Source organism: Anser brachyrhynchus, assembly GCF_964034855.1.
Source record: "Anser brachyrhynchus genome assembly, chromosome: 10".
In the NCBI taxonomy this organism is placed as follows: Eukaryota; Metazoa; Chordata; class Aves; order Anseriformes; family Anatidae; genus Anser; species Anser brachyrhynchus.
Window position 1 is genome coordinate 13,145,203 of NC_137705.1, and position 20,516 is coordinate 13,165,718.

Here is a 20,516-nt window from a genome sequence, read left to right on the forward strand (position 1 = left end):
GTGTAGACAAAAGTCTACCGTACCCTGCGGTGCATCAGGCACAGCATTGATAGCCAGTCGAGGGAAGTGACTGTCCTGCTTGACTCTGCACTTGTGTGGCTTCAGCTCGAGCACTGTGTGCGGTTTTGGGTGCCACAATATAAGGAGGTCATAAAACTATTAGGGAGTGTCTAAACTCAGGATATTCTATGATTCTACAAAAAAATCAGCTCTGAGACAGCCCTGAGCAGTATTTGCTTGCTGACCAGTCATTCCTGTCTCTGACAAGAAAGGGGCAGAAGTTACCTGGACACAGCTTGTGATCTGGACTTAATGGGCCGTAAGGTTGATTGCATTGTGTTAGTACAGCCTGGGTCTTTGGGATATGGAGTGCTCCAGAGTGCTTTCCTTTCCTTATCCAGCTGGGTGATTTGGTTGCCGTGGTCCGTGGAAAGCTGTCTAAGATGCAGCGAGCAGTGTTGTCAGCTCTCATTGTGATTGAGGTCCATGCCAAGGATGTTGCAGCAAAGCTGATTGAGGAGAATGTGACAAGCGTGAATGATTTCGAGTGGATCTCCCAGCTCAGGTAGAGAACTTAGCTGTGGAACCTCACCTGGCCTCCCTGGCCAGTCTTCATTTTCCTTACCCATCAGCCGTGTCCATGACAAATGGAAACGAGTTTGCACAATCTGTAAGCAGTATTCCTGAGGCACCTCTAACATCCCAGGAGGATGTCAGTTCTAAGGCATCTGAGACAGGTTTGGTGACATCCGCTTTGGCAATACAGACTATGCCATACCATGGTATCTTAAGTGCCTCACTGAAAAGGGAATGCTCCGGCCCAGGTAGGAGTCCAGTGCTTGATAAAACACCTAATTTCAGGTCCTGTGAGAACTCCTGGGCATCCCATTGTGTTACCTTATCCTTTCTTTTCACTAGAGGCAAATTCCGTGGCATGCAGGTCTCCAAATCCGTGGTCTGTAGTCCTATCAGCTCATGTATTGTCTGCCAGAAAGTTTTTATCTTTCCGATGTCATGTTCACTCATCATTAGATACTACTGGACGAGGGGGGACCTGTACATCAGAGCAGTCAACGCTGAATTTATGTATGGCTATGAGTATCTGGGGAACAGTGGCCGTCTGGTTATCACACCCCTCACTGACAGGTAAGGAAATTTTTTTCTGGGTGGTAAATGTACCTTTTTTTTTTTTCCTGGATGAACAAGCCTCATCAGGGGTTAAACCAAGGATCTGAGCATGTCAGGCTTACTTCTTTATGTATGTAAATAGAAACCATTTGTACAGTGAAGGCTTACTTGAGATGAGGGTGTAGAAACATCCTTGCATGAGTCCTACTGTGCTCCTAGTGATCAGTGCTCACCCTGATTTGCTTACTTTCTCCTGATTCTCAGTGTAGTGCTCTGACTCATGTAAAATGCCTTCCTGATAGCTAAGGAGCTCTTCTGCAAACCACTGTACAAGGTATCTAATACTCTGGAATATGCAGCAGTAATAATAGTTACACCCTTTTTTAACTGTCCTTTTTCTAGAGAGTAAATTTACAGCAGTGGCAGAAGGATTTATCCATGCAGGCCCTTATGAATACTAATCAAGGTCGCATAGCTAACTCCTTTGCAAAGTGCTGCATATATAAGCAGTTCTGCAGAATAATAAATGGGGGATTTCTGCTTGTCTCCAGATGGATAGATCATGTCTCCTTTACTGAAACGAGCAGTAGGAATGCTTCTCATTAGCTGGTCTCATATTTGTTGTAGGTGTTACCTGACACTTACAGGAGCTCTGCATCTGAAATTTGGAGGAGCACCTGCAGGACCAGCAGGAACAGGCAAAACAGAAACAACAAAAGACCTGGGGAAAGCACTAGCAATCCAAACCGTAGTGTTCAACTGCTCTGACCAGCTTGACTTTATGGCAATGGGAAAGTTTTTCAAGGGACTAGCCAGGTACAGTGAAATACTGTGTGTCATTATCAAGGAGCAAGTAGGATACGGGGATGCTGGCCACCAGGTGGAATATTTTTTATCCACCAGGTGGATATTTTTTATAACAGCCCAGAAGAACAAGCAAAGCCCTACTTAGAGAGTTGCTGTGTTCCAGAATGAGCAAAGTTATAAAGCTTCTGCCAAAATAGTAAGACAGTTGAGCCAATTAAAAAAAAAAAAGGATAAAAAGAGATCCTGTTAATTTAAAGCAAAATTAAAATGCCTTGCACCATCCACTGTTTGACACCTGTAAAAATGTTTCCAGCTCTGACTTTTGTTTTAATATTGTGCACGTTGGACTGAGATGCAGCCCACAAGCTGCTTAATCTTAAGAAGGAGAGTCTGCAGAGTGTATCCAAAATTGAGTAGCCAAGAGAGACTGTTTTAAGCTCTGAGGAATCCTCTCAGAGATACTTCCCTCTTCTCTACATATCAAACAGAGCTGGTCCAATTAGTCTGTTGCATGCTGGTGAATCTGAATTAGTTACTCCAGCCGATACTGATGCTCCTTTCTCAGATGTTTTCTTTGTAAGTAATTTCACTTCTTTCTTAAACCATGCCCTGTGGGAAGATCACCTTTCTCATATACATGCTTCCAGCTTTATACATACTTTTCCAGACTTTACAAAATGGATTTGACCTGGGATACATAGCCAGGGTGATGAGCTATGATGAGCTATGACCAGTACACTGTGATTGTATCTGCTACACTTACATTTCAGGTACAAAATAGGACTTCACCATTACACTTCTTTCAAGCCCAAATTTGTGCCAGGCTGTAGGGTCAGACATTGCCATGATCTTGCAAGTACCATGCACCTTTTAGCTCATCACATGACCTGGGACGCATAGTCAGGGTGAGAGGCTATGTCCCCTTCTACTATACCAGTATACTGTGAGTGTGGAAGGGTGGGTTTGTTTCTTGTTCCTCATTATGTGGATTTATAATTTCTAGACCTAGACGAACCTGCAACTGTGAGTTTGCTCCTGTTTGATGTTCCTGACTTCCCTCATTTTTCTTTCCTTGCCCAGCTCTGGTGCGTGGGCTTGCTTTGATGAGTTCAACCGCATTGATATTGAGGTGCTGTCTGTGGTGGCTCAGCAGATCACAACTATTCAGAAAGCCCAACAGCAGAGGGTAAGTAACATGGGGTATGCAAAGGCAGATAAAAAGTCGTCTCCACTTGAGCTAGTCTAGGTAAGTCCTTGTCTTTGCACGCATCTTCACAGAGGACCAGATTCACTGTCCAAGTGCAGCTCAGACATACTTGAGCTCAGAGAGGCGTGAGTAATGCCCTAGCTGTGGTGCATCGTATCAGGTTATTACATATTCGGCATCCTGGGTGGGTTTTGTAACTTCACCTTAGTCTGTGCTACCACAGTTGCCCACGTTCTGTCTCAGCTTGAGCTACAGTGCCAGCAGACTTCAGTGTGGGAGACACTCTTTGAAAAAGACCCAATGAGCTGATACAAATTGAAGATGTGATATAAGGCAGCCACTGTTTTACTGTGAGTTGCTTGGTACCACATATATCTAAATGTGTTATTCAAGCTCTAGTGGATTCACAAAACTCAATGTGTGCAGACAAATGCATTCTCATGTGCACACAGTTGCAATGCAAAGTAAATTGTTGGCTTTACATGGAGACTCAGCTCAGCCAGTCTGACAGCCAGCCTCTGCTTTGCTCCCCTGGAGACTCAGAGAGGTTAAGACCTGAATCTCCTTGACTTTGGCTTGGAATTAGAAACCTGCTGTCTGTGAATTCTTCTGCATTGCTTTATCACCCATCTGAAATTACTGCTTACATGGATTTAAAAAGGATTTAGGTTTCTCTTTGCCCTTCCTGCCACAAATTAATTCACGTCCAAACTCTCCTGCAGAAAGAATGAAAAGATGTTTGCCTGTTTACAACTGGAGGAACAGAAGTCTGTTCAAGAGCCAAAAAAATAAAAAATAGTGTCGTATCAATAAATCTTCAATGAGCCCAGTTTCTTAAGCAGGAAAAAATACTGCTGGTAATACCGTATTCCTGTAGTGGCACTAGATTTGAATCTAGTCTGCAGTGTCTGTAGCTGCACACTACAATTGTGTACAGCTGTGTGTGTCTGTGCTTCATAATTTAACTACTGAAAGCCATCGTCTTCCTTTTGGAAGATCCTACTACTTTTCTGCAAATCAGTCTTTGAGAATGATCACATTTTTCATTTTCTAGGTAGATCGTTTCATGTTTGAAGGCATGGAGATCCCACTAGTCCCATCCTGTGCAGTCTTCATCACAATGAACCCAGGGTATGCTGGACGCACTGAATTACCTGATAACCTCAAGGTAAGGAGAGCAGACTGCACAGACAGAAAGAAGAGGGGCGATACAGGTGCTGGATGCTATTCAGTCCACCAGTGTGTCCATGGCAAGGATTAGGAAATAATGTTTTTAGAAGGTTTCTAGGATCACATTCAGTTTGGAATCACATCCATAAGCAAATGGCAGTCCTCATATTTCAGTCTGCAGGGATGCTGACCTAGTGGGTGTCAAGCACGCTCATGCTATGTCCTCTACGCAGTCTGTGATGGAAACTCAGCCTTTTCAGCTTGCTAGGAAAAAAAAAAAGAAAAAAGAAAGAAAAAACAGTGGTTTTATCTTGTGTTGGAACTGTACATTTCAGGCTCTCTTCCGCCCAGTGGCTATGATGGTCCCAGATTACTCCATGATTGCTGAGATCTCTCTATATTCATTTGGGTTTAATGAAGCCAAAGTCCTCGCAAAGAAGATCACTACAACGTTCAAACTATTGTCAGAGCAGCTCAGTACCCAGGTAGATGCCTTAATATCCGTGAATATGTTTTTATGAATATGTGATGTTTTCTCAGCCTAGGCACAAAGTACCTGGATAGTTCTCTTGGTGCTTTGTGATAGTGTATCACAAAAAGTTCAATAACCAGTCTTCATCCACCTTCCACCTTTTAAACTCTTGTTTCCCATTCTGTGGCTGGACTTGTATTCACCTTATAGTCCTAGCTAGGATTACAGTGGCAGAACAGTTGTGCCAAGCAGCCCTGCCTACTTCTCCCTCCGTTTAAGGGTTTTTTTGTCATTCGGTTGTTCTTATCTTCCTCATCCAGAGTCTGTACAGCTGAGGACTAGTTAGTTGTTTGAAGGATCCAGGAAGACTTGAATGGAAGATTGGTTGTTATGAAGGCATAATTCTTCTTTTCTTACCTGCTAACTGACTACATGCATAGGTTCTCCCTTTGGGGGATGCTTATGTATCTGATGACTGTTTCCTCTGTGCCTTTTCCAGGACCACTATGACTTTGGAATGAGAGCTGTAAAGACTGTCATCTCAACAGCTGGCAACCTGAAAAGAGAGAATCCTACCATGGATGAGGTAGGTGTGCTTGTACTTCACACTGTCAGAGACTTACACAGCTTTTTCTGCAGCCACGGAAGAGAGGAAGGATCTTTGAAATTACAAATTCTTAAATCTTTGCAGGATCTGATCTGCCTGCGGGCTATCAGGGATGCCAACATACCCAAATTTCTGCAGGATGACCTCAAGCTCTTCAATGGTATTGTCTCAGATTTATTTCCCAAGATCAAAGAAAAGCCTGTTGATTATGGCATCCTGGAAGAAGCCATTCGCAAAGCCTGCATCGAAAAGAATCTGAAGGATGCTGACGGTGAGGGGAAAGGCTCCCTACAAGTCCTCTCCCTGGGTCTGTGCTTTTAGTCCAGTGCTGTGCCCTAGGAAACAGATGGATACTCCCAGACTCAGTCTACATCATCTTCCTCTACAGGTTTTGTGACTAAGTGCATCCAGCTGTATGAAACCACTGTGGTTCGTCATGGCCTTATGTTAGTGGGGCCCACAGGCTCTGGGAAGACAAAGGTATGGTTGAGACACTGCACTGGCCCCAGCAAACTGTCACCTATCTAGCGATGCAGAGGATTTACCTTCGCAGAAGACTCACGTCAGCATTTCTAGCTTCTCTCAGATAGAACCCAGGGGACAGAGGTGTTTTTGTGGTGCCTTTTAATATTGAGTTGTAGCCATGGGGAAGTATATGAGTAGCTTGCTCTTTAAAACTGGGAGACTAAGGTAAGGCTTATTGGCACTGCTGTGGACTTCTACGGCTGAGACATACTTTGAGCTTCAACATCTGCAGTCAGCATCATGTGGCATCTAAAGATACTTCAGGCTTTCTGCAGGAGATCTAACTTCCTCCCCCTGCGTCTGGAAACCTGCATTTCTGTGCATACAGCTAGGCATCTCCTTGCTATAACATTATCTTTCACTATGTTTCCTTTCTCACTGCCCTTGAAATACAGTTGCTGTGAGAGCACATGGCCTTGTTGTTATGGAGCCATAGCAATTAATTCTCTTGTTCTCCTGCTTTTGCAGAGTTATGAAGTCCTGGCAGCTGCAATGACATCACTGCAAGGTCAGCCTGCAGCCAGTGGTGGGAATTACGAAGCAGTCAGCTACTTTGTACTGAATCCCAAATCCATCACCATGGGCCAGCTTTATGGAGAGTTCAACTTGTTAACGCATGAGTGGTAAAGTACAAAACTTCCTATAAGTCTGGAAACTCTTATCTTATTTTCTTGAGAGTCTTCTCTTCAAGGCTGAGAACTCTTTAGGATAGTGGCATAAAATCAAAAGCAGTCAAGTTCTTATCCCTCACCAAGCTACAGTAGCCAGTCATGACAATTGAAGCTGACATCTTTTGTTGTGCACTTGGCCTGGCTGCCAACACATGCCCAGACAGTACAGCAGCTCAGTTGGCAGTATTAATGTAACATTGGCATAACAAGGAATAATTCAATTGCTTTGAAGCAAATTCCTCTGCTGTAAGACAAGGCAGCTTAAAAACTTACTTTGCTTCTGAAGAAAAGTGACCTGTGTGTGGCACGCTTGGATTGTTCTGTATAAGTATGCCGGGGATAGCTTTCATGCATAAAGGGGCATTTCATTCCCAATGTCAAGGCTCCTGTTTGTTTGTCTGGTTTGGAAGCAACAACCAAGAGCCCAGCTGTATTCCTGATAGCCAGGTCCTACTGGTTGAGTTTCCACTTGTGACCTGAGGTGTGAGAACCAGTGTGAAACTCCTTATGGTCCTGTCACCCATTGCTTGCTTATGGACAAATGATAGAGTGTGTTCCCTAAAAACGGGGAAACTAAACGAGTAAGAAACCAAGTGCCTCTAGGAAAAGTGCAAGTAAGTAAACACTACTGATGATGAGAACAGAGCTTCCAAGCCTGGGCTCTGGTGTATCTTTACTGAAGGACGTTTTATAGGATATTCCAATTAAGCTCGATAGTTTGTTTGATGTGACTCTACCCAAGGGCAGCGTACAGGCATATCAACATGACAAAAAAAATATGGCAGCCACATAAAATGCATTTATAGACATAAACCCATCTGTTTTAATCAGCTGAGCTTTAGAACAGAATGTTTTCCCTTGATCTCAGTAAAATACCCTGGACTTCACAATCACTGTATAAATAAAAAATAATTCTTCAACAATGGGAGTGGAGTTTAGGACCTTAGCAGAAATTGGACTCCAGCTTCCATGTACAGATTAAGTTCTTGCTGTCAACAGACAGCTTTCTTTGTGTCTGCTCTCTTGTTCATTAGCTCCAGCACCACCTGGATTCAGATACAGCTGAAGATGGGGAACTTCAGTTATAAAGAGGGTAGAGTCAGGCTCCTTAGCATTGATTCGTCCTCCTAACCTATAGTTACCCAACTCAAAAATCATTAGCAGAGTAGCTGTCCTGAGTCTTCCTTTAACATTTGGTGGTGAAAAAGAGGCACCTGTAGAGAGCAGGTAAATTGCCTATGACATGTACTTGATACTTGTGAGGCCTCTTCACTATTCACTGATGACAGAGATGTTAAAAGGAAACTTGACATTTTATAGTTAGATGACATGAAGTCCAGCTCCTGATGGCCAAAGATAGTCATAGTGCCACTCAGACTGGGCTGTGAGTCTCAGTACAAGAAAGACTGAGGTGGACCTTTATACAACTCATCAGCAGGTGAGGAACATGAACTAAGGTAAGATTCTGGCTCTGTTGCTTTTTGTGGTGGAAGCTTTGCCGTGGATTTCAGCAAAAAGAGACTGATCCAAGCCCTGCTTTCCTCCCATCTTTCAGGACAGATGGGATCCTTTCCTCACTCATTCGGCGGGGAGCCATGGCTGCTGATGCTCGTAAGAAGTGGTACATGTTTGACGGGCCGGTTGATGCTCTGTGGATTGAGAACATGAACACAGTACTGGATGACAATAAGAAGTTGTGTCTCAGTTCAGGGGAAATCATCAAGATGACAGAGGTAACTCATTCCTCTCCCTTTTGCTGCCTGTTGTCTGTCTTACTTGCCTTTTACTTTCCACTCAATGCACATGATGGACTTGTTCAGAAACTGATGTCTCAGTAGTATCCCTGTGCTGGCCAGACCTCTGCAGTGCTGCACAAACTGCTCAAAGGGGGGTCCTGCAACAACAAGAGAGACTGCAGCTGCACCAAGTTATGCTGAGAGATCCTTGCTTTCTTCTTTTTTGGAATTTACAGAGCATGACCATGATGTTTGAAGTCCAGGATTTGGCTGTTGCTTCCCCTGCCACAGTCTCCCGCTGTGGCATGGTTTACCTGGAACCCAGCATCTTGGGGCTGGAGCCCTTCACTGAGTGCTGGCTGCAAAAAATCCCAGGTGTCATGCAGCCCTTCTCACAGCAGTTGGCATCCCTCTTCAGGAGATTCCTCAAGGTAAGCTGCCATGCTGTTCCAGACCTTCTATGGATGTTTTATTTTTAAACTGCCTTCTGGATAAAATCATCCCTGGTGCAGCTCTATTTCTTACAGTGGAGTTACTCCAGGGAGAAAGTTATGAGAACAAGTTTTGATATTTCTACTCTGCTCCTGAGCCACTGGTTTAATGAATAACCCAGAGCTGCAAAAGAAAAGTCCTGAAAGGAGAAAACCACTTAGGGCAGTGATGGCAAAAGATGTGTATCACTGTTGCATAGACTCAAAAGACAGACCCAAAGGCTTCTTGCACTTAAGACTGAACCAAGTGGTTTGACGTAATTCTCTGCAGTTAAAAGAGTGGTACTTGAGACACAGGGAGAAATGGCAGCATTCTCAGTTGTACCCTCCCTGCTAAATGTAGCCTGCAGGGAGGCAAGGAGAAACCAGAACCCTAGAAGGTAGAAGTCAAATGCGTTGGATGGTAACACTGAACTGTTCCCGCCTCTTCTTACAGGAAGCCATTGGCTTTGTCCGGAGATTTGTGAAGGAGATAATTGCCTCAACAGATGGTAACCTCACAAGAAGCCTCCTCATGCTGTTGGAATGTTTGTTTCAGCCTTTCATTCCTGTTGAGGTAAGGTTTTGCTGCTATTGCATGTGTGCGCCTGTAGCTCTTAAGGGCAGTAAGTCGTGCAGTGCTAATCACTGGAATACAAGGTGTTGGTGAAGAAAGGTTACCCTATAGCACATCTACATGGCAGAAGGCAATACCGCATCTTGCGGAGAGCAGGTAAGCTTGAAAGGATTACGCTTTACCCATTGAAAAAGCAGAAGATAAGCTCCAGGCCTATCAGGCTGGAGAAAAGAGGTTCACATTTATTTACAGCAGAGGGAATTGGAGAGTGAGTGGAAAGCAGAGATCAGAGCTGTGCAGCAAAACACTTCAGACTGCAGGTTCTTTGAGAGATAATGTTGAGGAAGGCTGGAAAGCTTTCAAATTAAAAACAAAAAACTAAATTCTTCTCCCAACTCATGTTGAGAGACCTTAGTTCAGCAAACAGAGCGTCTTAAGAACACAAATGAAATAGCACATTTTAATCCTCGGAATATTTTTTAAAGGCCTGTAAAATTGGCTAGAAAGAGCTACACGTATTCTGAGTAGAATTACAAGCACATTGAAAAGTGCCTGATATTTGTTCACATTAACCCTGCTTGAGAATTTTACTTCTGCTGTCCTCTGTTTCCCAGGGCATTAGGAAGATTCCCCAGGAGAAGGCAGTTCGTATCAGAGAGCTGATTGAGCCCTGGTTTATATTTGCCTTGATCTGGAGCGTGGGTGCTACTGGGGATTCCCAAGGCCGTGTGGCCTTCAGCATGTGGCTGAGGGAGAAGATGGCAAAAGAAAAGGTGAGTAAAAGGAAAGCAGATACTTTCTCATTATAGAGGAAGTGGTAATGAGGAGTGGGAGTGAGAGCTTCTTGAATAGCTGGAAAATGTGCATGGGCTTCTTTTTGGGATCTGGCATACAAGATCTTCTTCAAAAATTCAAAGGACCCTTGAGCTGGGAGCTCTAGGAGAGAGAGCTGACCCCCCTGGCCTGGGCAGCATTCCATTACTAAATTCTTGCAGTAATGTAGATCCTCCTGTGAATTCAGATGAGTGGCAGCTACGTTCACCATAGTTTTATTCCCACAGATCCAGTTACTTTTCCCAGAAGAAGGACTGGTTTATGACTATAAACTGAATGATGCTGGACTTAACAATGCTGAAGATGATCTGGATGAGGATGTCATTAGGGAGGTAAAATATTTCACTTCCAACTCTAAGCTGGGAAATTTGAGGGAGGGACCTGTAAATAACACAGTCCTGCAGGATGTGACAGAATCTTCTCATCAAGGGCAAATATAAAAAGCCTATAGGAACTCAGTGATAATATTTCAAGTGAAATCAAGCCTTTCATTAAAGGAAGAAGACAGCTTCTTGCCCTGAGGGTTGCGAAGCATATCTTTCAAACCTTAACCAAGTGCCGGTCAAATCAGACCTGTGTGCTTCTGCCAATGCTCAGGAAAGTGAGAGGGCTCTACAAGTGTGGCTGCCACAGGGAAAAGCTCAGATGGAAAGGTCTGTCTGCATTAAAAAGCAGTGCACGACGACAGAAGAGCCGGGTACAGCAGTCTGGAGGAGGAGCAGGGCAGAAAAATATGCCATCCTTTCCACAGCAGATAGCAGAGCAGCAGGGCATGCAAGGCCCAGCTGACTGACAGTCACCAGCCCCTGGGCTGGAAGTAAAAAACAAGAGGGAAAATGCTCTGATTTCAGAAAGGGGAGGCAAAGCGGGGAGACCTACGTGAGTGTAAAATACTTAGCAAAGTTGCCAAGGCTGTCTCAGTGTCTGTGGGGAAGCCATGTGGGGTGCTCAGGAATATGTTTTTTCTGTCACCGTTCTCTAGCATATCCCTGACAAAACCTCTGTTTCACATGTATAGTGGCCTGTGAGACATTAGCCTGTGACTTGATTCTAGTGCAAGTCATCCATGTCCTGTAAAATACAAAACCTCAGTGTGCCTCTGAGTGCAACAGCACCAACTATGAAGACAGGATCCCAGCAAGGCCTTCTTTGCCCTTCTGCCACGGGGGCACTTACAGCATAGGTCAGCTTAGGACAGACTTCCACTTCTTGCGAATATCACAAATGCTCTGTCTCCCTTTGATCCCCGTTTTCAGAAGGAAGGGCAAGTGTGTTGCTGTTGGGGCTCTTAGGCTACCTCCCTCCCAAAGGAAGCAAGTCAAGTGCTTACAGCTTTGCTGTACAAAAAGGTGTAGGTGTCTAGACAGAGGGACTGAGAACCTGATGTCTTAGTCAGAATCTGAGCTACTGCACAAGGAGCTGTGACGGGAAAACACAGCAGAAATACTATTTTCCTATTCCCATAGCAGAATGATGCAGCTGCCCCCTCTAAATGTACCTCTACTTTCAGGTGTGCTGGGAGAAGTGGCTGGACCCCACAGCAGAGTTCACCATGGTTCCTGAAACCAACTTTGCTGACGTTATTGTGCCCACAGTGAACACAGTCCGAATGGCCCAACTGCTGGGTCTGTTGCTCATCAACTGTAAGCCGGTATGTGCCCACCCTTGTCTCTGATTTTGGATTCAATGTTTTTCTCTTCAAGTGGGGCATGTTTTCTTCTTCCAGTGCAATCAGAACCTGACAGCTACCTGACACTTTTAGATAATTTCCCACTCTCATGGATTTGCATTTCTCTGCTCAAGAGCTGTGCCTAAGCAACAAGAATTCTCCATTCAGACCCCAGGCACCATGCTGAAGCTCCAACGGAATATTAACTTTCACAAGTTCAGTTAAAATGCAGCAACTTCTAGATCCCCTCCCAAACAGGGTGATGGCCCCATCACCACCTCTCTTTACCTGTTTCCTGCTATTGCATTTCATACCTCTCTGCTTGGATTCCTTCCATGCCGAGAGATCTGTTAACTCAAACAGCTGTCCTTACTGAAGAAGTGAGCCTTCTGTCTTCTCTGCTCCTTTGAAAGCCTAAGGGGACAGGAACCAGCAAGTACTGCTGATACTTTCCTCCAGCAAGTACTTCTGATTGTTCTTCTAGGTTCTCTGCATTGGTCCCACTGGCACAGGAAAGACTCTCACAATTACAGACAAACTATTGAAGAACTTGCCTCTCAAATACGTCACCCATTTCCTGATGTTTTCTGCACGCACCTCTGCCAACCAAACCCAGGATCTCATTGATAGCAAACTGGATAAGAGGCAAGTTTCCTTTTGGTGTTTGCAAAGGTGGCATCCCTGAGCTCAGTATTTCCATCAGCTTGATCATTTAGTTTCATCCTGAGACCTGAAGGGGCTCCAATCACATAGATCTGTGGATAAGAAACAGGACAAACAGCAAAGCTGAGCTGGGTTTGAGAGATCCAGTAATAACCTGATACGCTGTCAAGAATGTGAGAAGGGTAAGTGAGGGTCTGTAAAAATTGTTCCAATCCTAGTTATTCCAGAAATACAACATTTCATGACACAAGTGTTTGCAAAACCCACTGTGGGACCTTTATAGAAACTAATGAAGGGAGAATATTGGCTACTGATCCCTAGTCCCACCTCCACCCTCCCCCCATGGTTAGCAGCTTCCCTTTTCCTTTTCAAACCAGCCAGCCATGGTTTGAAATTTCCAACATGTTCATGGCCTTGAGCCCATGCTATCTCTTTGTTCCCATTGCCACTGTGCATAAGTAGACAAAATTGTACCCATGTGATTGCAAAGAAGCCCATGCCTCAGACATTGCTGTAGATCTTTTTCATGCAAAGGCCCATATATAAAGGCATGTATAGAGCATAAGTGTAAAGACAACTGAAACTGCTGACCCAGGAAGCATCTAGAGGAAAAGCTGCTTTTTGGGACAAGTTAGGAGTGCTTTCGCAATAGGAGCTGTCCTGTGTCCTTACGCATCTTTTTGTCCTTACAGGCGGAAGGGTGTGTTTGGGCCTCCAGTTGGGCGGTACTTCATATTTTTCATTGATGACTTGAACATGCCCATGCCAGAGGCGTACGGTGCTCAGCCACCCATCGAGCTGCTGCGGCAGTGGTTGGACCACCAGGGCTGGTACGACAGGAAACAAATCGGTACGACACAGATCTTTGCCCAGTACTCCTGGCAAGAGTTGGCCTGTTGATATAGATACACATACTTTCTGGGGAGATCTGTGGCGAGGGTTTTTGGCTCAGCATTCATTCCTGCTTTTATACTCCTCAAGGTACTTTTAAGAAGCTGGTAGATATTAATTTTGTCTGTGCCATGGGACCTCCTGGAGGGGGAAGGAATGCTGTTACTCCACGCCTCACACGTCATTTCAATTACCTCTCCTTCACGGAGATGGAGGACAGCAGCAAGAAGACAATCTTCTCCACCATCCTTGGCAGCTGGATGGGTAAGCCTCCTCCTCGTTATCTCAAGTCAGCCCAATGGTAATGGATGTAGAAAGGGGAGAAACTAATATTTGTGATCTAATCAAAGGGTTAGAAGCTGGAACTTGCATTAGTTATTTGAAGATGCTTTTGAAAAACTGGTGTTTGAGCCTTGGCAGAGAACTCATACACTAGTCTCTGGGCCAAACTAGCCAACTTCAACTTTGACTCTAAGAATTTCATAAGATATTCCATAGCCTGTGCCTTCCAGAGAGAGTTGTGTTTGTGATAGATGATGCAGATATTCTTCACCTCCACAAGTAAAGCAGAGAACTCGTGTTCTGTCTTGGTTTCCTATCTGGACTCCTAGGAGAAAGAAGTTACAGAGATCCAGTGTGTAAGAGCAGAAAGACGCAAGAGAGACTGAACAGGCTGGTGGGCACAGCATGGCGCAGTTTACCTGTGCTTTCGGCAGGCAGACACTTCCCCAGACAACAGCTTTCTGCAGAAGCTAAGCCTTCTGTTACTTCCCATCTGTTGCAGCCTGTGGACAGCTGAGAAGGGAGGATCTGAGCATGGTGCTACAGCCACACAGAAAAAAAGGGTTCATCTGAAGTGAAATGTGTACCTCTTATATTTGACAGGGTGGGAATTTAGGATCATCTTTGCAAATGTGTCCTCCTCTGCAAATCTGCCAGTAGGAAGGAGTGAGAATAGTGGGCTATGGGAAGACAAAGCCAAGCTTTCTGAGTGCTTGCAGTATTCACAAGTGCCAGTACCTGGCTATGAGCTCAGGAACACACTGGAGTGTCTAGCTTCACTTTAAAAGAAAATTAAAGAATTTTGGAAATAATGCAAAAAAGCGTGAAGTGCTAGAGTGTCACAGGGCTCCCCTTCCACAGGAGTTTTGGTAATGAACTTGATTAGAATTGAGAAATTTATTGTGTGCTCTGAAACTGGCAGCTATGTTTAAATCTTGCCACTATCACATAAGAAGTCATCCCTTAGCCATTCCTCAGAGACTTTGCATTTGCTGAGCTCAGTGAATTGCCAGGTGGTTTAGCTAAAAGGACACCTAGCTTAAAAGTATCTGAGACTACACTGGCGGAGTACGAAGAGGGAGAAGGAAAACCTGAGTGTTTCAGGTAGCACCATTACCTGCATGGCAGCATCTCCTTTCTCCATGGGGTGCACAGACTCTTAACACTGCAGAATTGTTGTGATGCATTCTTCCCTCCTCAGGTCTGATTCCGATTTGGTTGGGAAACTCATTGGCAAGTTCTCCACTGCAAAGAGCTGAGACTTTGTCAGGGCCCCACACAGTCTCCATATAGGAAGTCAGGGGGGAAAAAGTGCAGTTCTGGTCAAATCCTAGCAACAAATCCTCTGCCACTTGGTGCCATCTGTCTGCACTGCTAGGACCTTCTTGTCTCAGAGTTGCCACCTTGACATCCTTTCTACCTTCCTGTGTCTCTGCAGCTGGAGCACCTGCAGTCAAAGACTTGAATGAGCCCTTGGTTGATGCCACTATCTGCGTGTATTCGACCATCACATCCCAGCTGCTGCCCACACCAGCCAAGTCACATTACACCTTTAACCTGAGGGACCTCTCCAAGGTGTTCCAGGGCATGCTCATGGCTGAGTCCAGCAATATCGAGGTCAGTCCTCTCGGCAGCACAGTCGTGCTTCTCAGGGGAAGAACAGGAATGTTCCAGTCCAAACTCAGTTTCCTGTTGAAACTGTATTTTTGTACTGTTCAATGAATTTAGTGATGTTCCCTTTGGTTATATCGCCTAGTACTGGCAGTACACAGACCACCCCAAGCCTTCCTTGGTGTGTTATCTGTCAGGTGCGTGGCCATGGGGAGTCAGTGCCACCCAGCCTAGCCATTCATTCCTGCAGGGCTGGACAGAGCCGTAGGGGACCAGATGGGACCATGCAGGGACAGAGGTTTTGTCCTGCAAAACCAACTTACACCAATGGAGGCTTCTGTCCCTTCAGTTCTCCTGTGGACCTTGCTTTGTAGGTCCAGCTTAGCCTGTAGGTGTTGATTTATCACAGAAAGTACTTGGGGATCTTGTTCTGTGCCACACCTGAATAGAAGGATCTTTCCAGAAAATACGAGAACTCGTGAAAACAGTAAAAAATTAAGTCATACTGAAGGAAGGATTAGGACAAACACGAGACTTAAATTTCTCAAAGAAACCCTGGCAGATGGACTAATAGGGTATTAACTGCAGCTATAATGAGCTTTCTGCAGAGCAGCTGTTTTGACAAGAGTTGCTTTTGAGAAGGGAATGCAGCTTCTTCTGCACAGTTCTTCTCCACTCCAGCTGCTTTCTAGTAGGAGTGGGGCTGTCCATGTGCCTGGCAGGAACCAACCTTCCTGACAGAGAGGCCTTTAACACTTCTCTGCTTTTCTCATGAGGGTGTTTTGCTGGGATTTCCTACCAGGACAAATCACACCTGCTGCGACTGTGGTACCATGAGAGCTGTCGGGTCTTCTCTGATCGCCTGGTCACTAAAGAGGACCAGACCTGGTTTGATAACCTGATGAAAAGCATGATGGAGGAACTAGGCACCACTTTTGAGGAGGTTGTCCCTTCCCAGCCAGTTCTGTTTGGCGACTTCATGGAACGAGACGCCCACATCAGACTGTACAAAGAAATCAACAGCCAGGAAAAGGTAACGATCCTAAGAAATCATGACAGTATGAATTATGTTCACATCTTCCAAGTCTTCTGCAAACAAAAAGAAAGAAGTTAATAACCATGGGGTTGCTAGAACTGAAGGTCTCTGGAATCATACATCGTCCTAAAGCTCTCCTGTGAAATCCTACCCCAGACATGGGTAGTGGTTGCATTTGGTACAGATGGGAATTTGAGGTGGAACAAGCTGTCTCTGCATTGCCTTCCTGGAGGCAGTCTGCTATGCAAAGTCTCCCAAATAAGCCCTACTCAGGAACAAAAAGTGAAATTTGCTGGAAAGAAATGGCACATTACCCCCAAACAATTCTACATTTACCATTAAAGCCTTCACAATTGACCTTTGCAACTAATTAATGTTATTGCTGGATTCCCTGTTGGAGAAGATACTGTGAATAGTTTGGTAGTGGTAATTAAGCAAAGGCAATGAGTAGTGTTTTGCGCTCATTATCAGAAACAGATGATTATCCTGTCATCTCCCCTCTTGTGATAGCTGTGTGACAAGGACCGATAATTAACTGAGCTTTCTAATCATTTTTGCAAAGGATGTAGGCCTGTCCCCCAGTGAGGTGAGCCCAGCTGAGACAGCCAGACTTCCCAAGCTGCTGCACAGTCCCCTGATGTACAAAGGACTTGGTCACCTAGGCAGGGACCTCAGTGCTGTATCAATTCTGGCTGATGTTGCTTGCCCAGGTTTACAGCGAGAGTGCTGAAGGAGTATGACCAAATCCTGGATATCTTTGTCTCATCTGCTCTGCCCTGAGACTGCTGTTACAGAGAGCCCTGGAAAAATCAGGAGGCACTGGTTATATGGTTATCCTGTGCAATGGCTGGACCACAAGAGGAGTGCACTTCTCAACCTTGCTGGCCATAGACAATTATTCTTCCAGCACCTGCCCTTTTATTGCCCTGACCGCAGGACCTGCAGCAGGAGGCAGCTATAGAGCCAGGAAGCCCTCCCAGATGCAGACCCTGGAACAGCACAGGTCAGGTAGCCACAAGCTGCTTTAATTTGAACCGTGCCTTGCTGCTTTTCCAGGTAAACAGCATCATCAGGAACAGCAAACTGTAGTCACTTAGCCTGAGTTTAAGGTCTCCATTCAGCAGTTGCTGCCGCCACCACCAGCTAAATTCAGCCTGGTCCCATAGCAGTTCCTGTAGGAACACGGAGTGAACACAGCCATCACCTCCCTACAGGTAGCTCCCAAGCAGCAGCTGACAGAGGCAGCTGCTCCCAGGTCTCCCTGAGCACCAGGTTCTGTCCTCCCAGAGGGCTGGTTGTGCTTACACACAATTACAGTCACACCTCCCCACCACTGATTGCTTTTATCTGTTGGCCATAAGTGTCTGTTTCTGCCTGCAGCTGAAGATTGTGATTGAGGATTACCTGGAAGAGTACAATCAAACCCACACCACAGAGCTGAGGCTGGAGCTTTTCATGGATGCAGTGCAGCACATCTGCCGAATCAGCCGGATCCTGCGGCAGGCCCCAGGGAATGCTCTTCTCCTGGGTGTTGGGGGGAGTGGGAGGCAGTCTCTCACCAGGCTGGCATCTCACATGTAAGTGATGGGCTCCATTCACATAAAGTGGAGCAGCTCCATCGGGGCTGCCTCCAGAGATTCTCTTTTCCTGCCCTTTCTGCTACTGTTTGCACATTTTTGAGGTTGCTGACTCTTCAGATACAACAGTCAAGAGCTAGGGCTCAGTTAACACGCACATCTACACCAGAAAAATTAGACTTTTGCTTGCTGGTAGTTCAGTTACTGTTGTGTGCATGCAGCAAATTAGCAAATACAATGCAGTCCACATCAACTCAAGGGCCTGTGTAGCATAGTTCTGGGAGAGATGGGGGGGCTCCTTCCTTGGAGCCAGGCAGCAGGAAGACAAAGACAGGAGCTCCTAGTGACAAATGATCAATTGACACTGACAGCCTGGCAAGTGCCATCTGTGAATATTGGGAGCCAGGGAAATGGGCTGGGGAAGCAAGTTCTTCCAGTCCTGAATATAGGATGTGAACACAGAAAACACAGCCATGGTGCCCTGGCACACCGTCCTCCAAGTGCTACATCACAAAAAAAAAGTGGTGAATTGCTCTCTTTTACTGTGAGGCTCTGTGTAAGGGTTTGCAGTTGGACACGTACAGTGTGATGCTGTTAGCTAATGAAGTTATATTTCAGCTTCCTATCTAGCTCAGGTATTGCTACTGTGAGTAAAACATATTTTTGGATGGGTAGCTAGAGATGTTCAAGGACAGATGTGTGCTTAGCACTCTGTAGGAAAACAACATGGTTGGGTCTTCTCCTCTGTGTCCATGATATGCTCAGGGTTGACAAAAGAGGAGACTTCCACTGGATGTAACTTCTCTTTCCTTTAGGGCAGATTATGAGTGTTTCCAGATAGAATTGTCCAAAAATTACGACATGACTGAATGGCGAGATGACATGAAGAAGATCATGATGAAAGCAGGCCTTGAAAGTCTACCCAAAACCTTCCTATTTGTAGACACACAGGTATGGGAGTGTTAGCATGATTGATTCCTTCTCATGAGGAGTCAGGAATATACCTCCAAGTTCAAGAAATGCCCCTGAAGAGGGTTGAGGAGCTTGATCCAGGATAACATTGGCTTGTTACTGTAAAGTGTCGCTTCCTAATGACTAAGCCAACTTCTGGAGTTCGTGGTTATGCTCCCAATAGGCTTTTATACTGTCTTCATTATCATAGGAACCAGGTTGCTTCTGGCAGTGCCCTAAGCAGTGAGATAAGCATCTGTCAAATGCTTGTTCACTCATCCTTTTCCCTGCAGGGAGAAGCATATGTGGGCGAAGGTTGGGGGGGGCATTGGAGGGTACATTTAGACAAGTAGATGGATGCTGTGTATGACTGATTTAGTAAAGACAGAGAGGCAAGTGTATCTCTGGAGGGGGAATCATCCCACAGACTTGACACGTCCCTACAATTACTCTGCCTCCTGTACCGATGAGCTTTATCCTAATGGCAAAGCATTCTGCTGTGCCGGAGGAACAAAGACCTAGAGCACACGGTCAACTGGGGCCTGCTTAGAGTCACTATGACGAGGCAGGGAGCTAGACCCTGAATGCTATTTATCTGTAAGAAAACAGTGAATGAGCAGAAGGAGTACTTGTTCCCAGACACCCCACCCCTGAAATGGCTGAACATGGCTGTTCAATTGTAAATCGTGGCCGTGAGACAGAGCATGCTTTACTGGAGCTCAGTGACCACAGAAATTATTTCTTCTAGCAGAGGCTGAGGTCTGTATTTATCCACAAGTAATCTACATGGCATGTGGAAACCTGACTCTCTGATGACTTAGGAAACTGCTTTTTTTCTCTTCCTCCCCCTCTCGTCTACTTAGATTAAAAATGAATCCTTCCTTGAAGATATCAACAACCTGCTCAACTCAGGTGACGTTCCCAACATTTACAGCCCTGACGATCAAGAACAGATCATGACAGCTATGAAGCCTGTTGTGCGAGAACTAGGGCAGCAGCCCACCAAGGCCAACCTGATGGCTGCATACACAGGACGGGTTCGCAGCAATATCCACATGGTTCTGTGCATGAGGTATAGCTCAAGGGTAGAACTCTATGCTGCCAATGTTAATTATTCCCTTGTTGTTCTCTGTCTTCCATCACTCTTTGTCAGGGGAGCTTTATTTCTCAGCCTCTGACTCTGGAGGAGGAGTCACATTTGCATATCACTCTCCTCTAGGAGTAGATACTTTTTAATATATATATTTTTTTTCTGATTTTTAAGATGAAGCTTGATAAGTTTAAGAATATGATTGTATGTGATTCGGATTAAATATAAGCTTCCTCCTTCCTTCATGTGCCACTGAGGTGCTTGCTACAAAAATATCTTGCTTAAATTTGGGGTTCAATTGCACTGTATTTAATCATGAATGCAGTGCATAGTCCATGAGCAGTTTACCTGCTTGCCTGCAGAAAAGCTGCATGAAAATACAGGGTGGTCTCAGCACATGGACATGTAGAAGAATCAGGGCCATTATTTTGGTCTGGTGACGTGATCACTATAGTCCATCTCTTGACATGGACTTCAAATCTTGTTTTATTTCTTACCTCCTGCATATTCTCCATAGGCAGGGACCTAGAAAGCATCACCCC

The 20,516-nt window shown here is 45.2% G+C and overlaps 1 protein-coding gene and 1 long non-coding RNA gene across 13 annotated transcripts in view; one reads left to right on the plus strand and one right to left on the minus strand.

The window, feature by feature from the left end:
- LOC308200455 overlaps positions 1–15,134 on the minus strand; it is a 35,107-nt gene extending 19,973 nt beyond the window's left edge. Inside the window, exons 1-4 of the long non-coding RNA XR_013955618.1 lie at positions 14,129–15,134; positions 13,981–14,034; positions 12,428–12,628; positions 12,188–12,287 (exon numbers count right to left, since the gene is read on the minus strand). This is a non-coding gene — a long non-coding RNA (uncharacterized lncRNA). The remainder of the gene's footprint in view (positions 1–12,187; positions 12,288–12,427; positions 12,629–13,980; positions 14,035–14,128) is intronic.
- Positions 1–20,516, plus strand: part of DNAH1 (dynein axonemal heavy chain 1) — a 78,401-nt gene that overhangs the window by 35,962 nt on the left and 21,923 nt on the right. For all 12 annotated transcript variants that reach the window (XM_080606254.1, XM_080606245.1, XM_080606249.1 and 9 more), the window contains 24 exons: positions 402–565; positions 1,033–1,146; positions 1,756–1,944; positions 3,016–3,121; positions 4,197–4,310; positions 4,648–4,797; positions 5,284–5,370; positions 5,476–5,662; positions 5,780–5,871; positions 6,385–6,539; positions 8,143–8,320; positions 8,560–8,754; positions 9,251–9,370; positions 9,985–10,143; positions 10,432–10,536; positions 11,715–11,855; positions 12,358–12,518; positions 13,229–13,386; positions 13,518–13,691; positions 15,148–15,326; positions 16,123–16,353; positions 17,737–17,933; positions 18,749–18,884; positions 19,748–19,956. In XM_080606254.1, the coding sequence (XP_080462380.1) occupies positions 402–565; positions 1,033–1,146; positions 1,756–1,944; positions 3,016–3,121; positions 4,197–4,310; positions 4,648–4,797; positions 5,284–5,370; positions 5,476–5,662; positions 5,780–5,871; positions 6,385–6,539; positions 8,143–8,320; positions 8,560–8,754; positions 9,251–9,370; positions 9,985–10,143; positions 10,432–10,536; positions 11,715–11,855; positions 12,358–12,518; positions 13,229–13,386; positions 13,518–13,691; positions 15,148–15,326; positions 16,123–16,353; positions 17,737–17,933; positions 18,749–18,884; positions 19,748–19,956 (3,701 nt within the window). The remainder of the gene's footprint in view (positions 1–401; positions 566–1,032; positions 1,147–1,755; positions 1,945–3,015; positions 3,122–4,196; positions 4,311–4,647; positions 4,798–5,283; positions 5,371–5,475; positions 5,663–5,779; positions 5,872–6,384; positions 6,540–8,142; positions 8,321–8,559; positions 8,755–9,250; positions 9,371–9,984; positions 10,144–10,431; positions 10,537–11,714; positions 11,856–12,357; positions 12,519–13,228; positions 13,387–13,517; positions 13,692–15,147; positions 15,327–16,122; positions 16,354–17,736; positions 17,934–18,748; positions 18,885–19,747; positions 19,957–20,516) is intronic.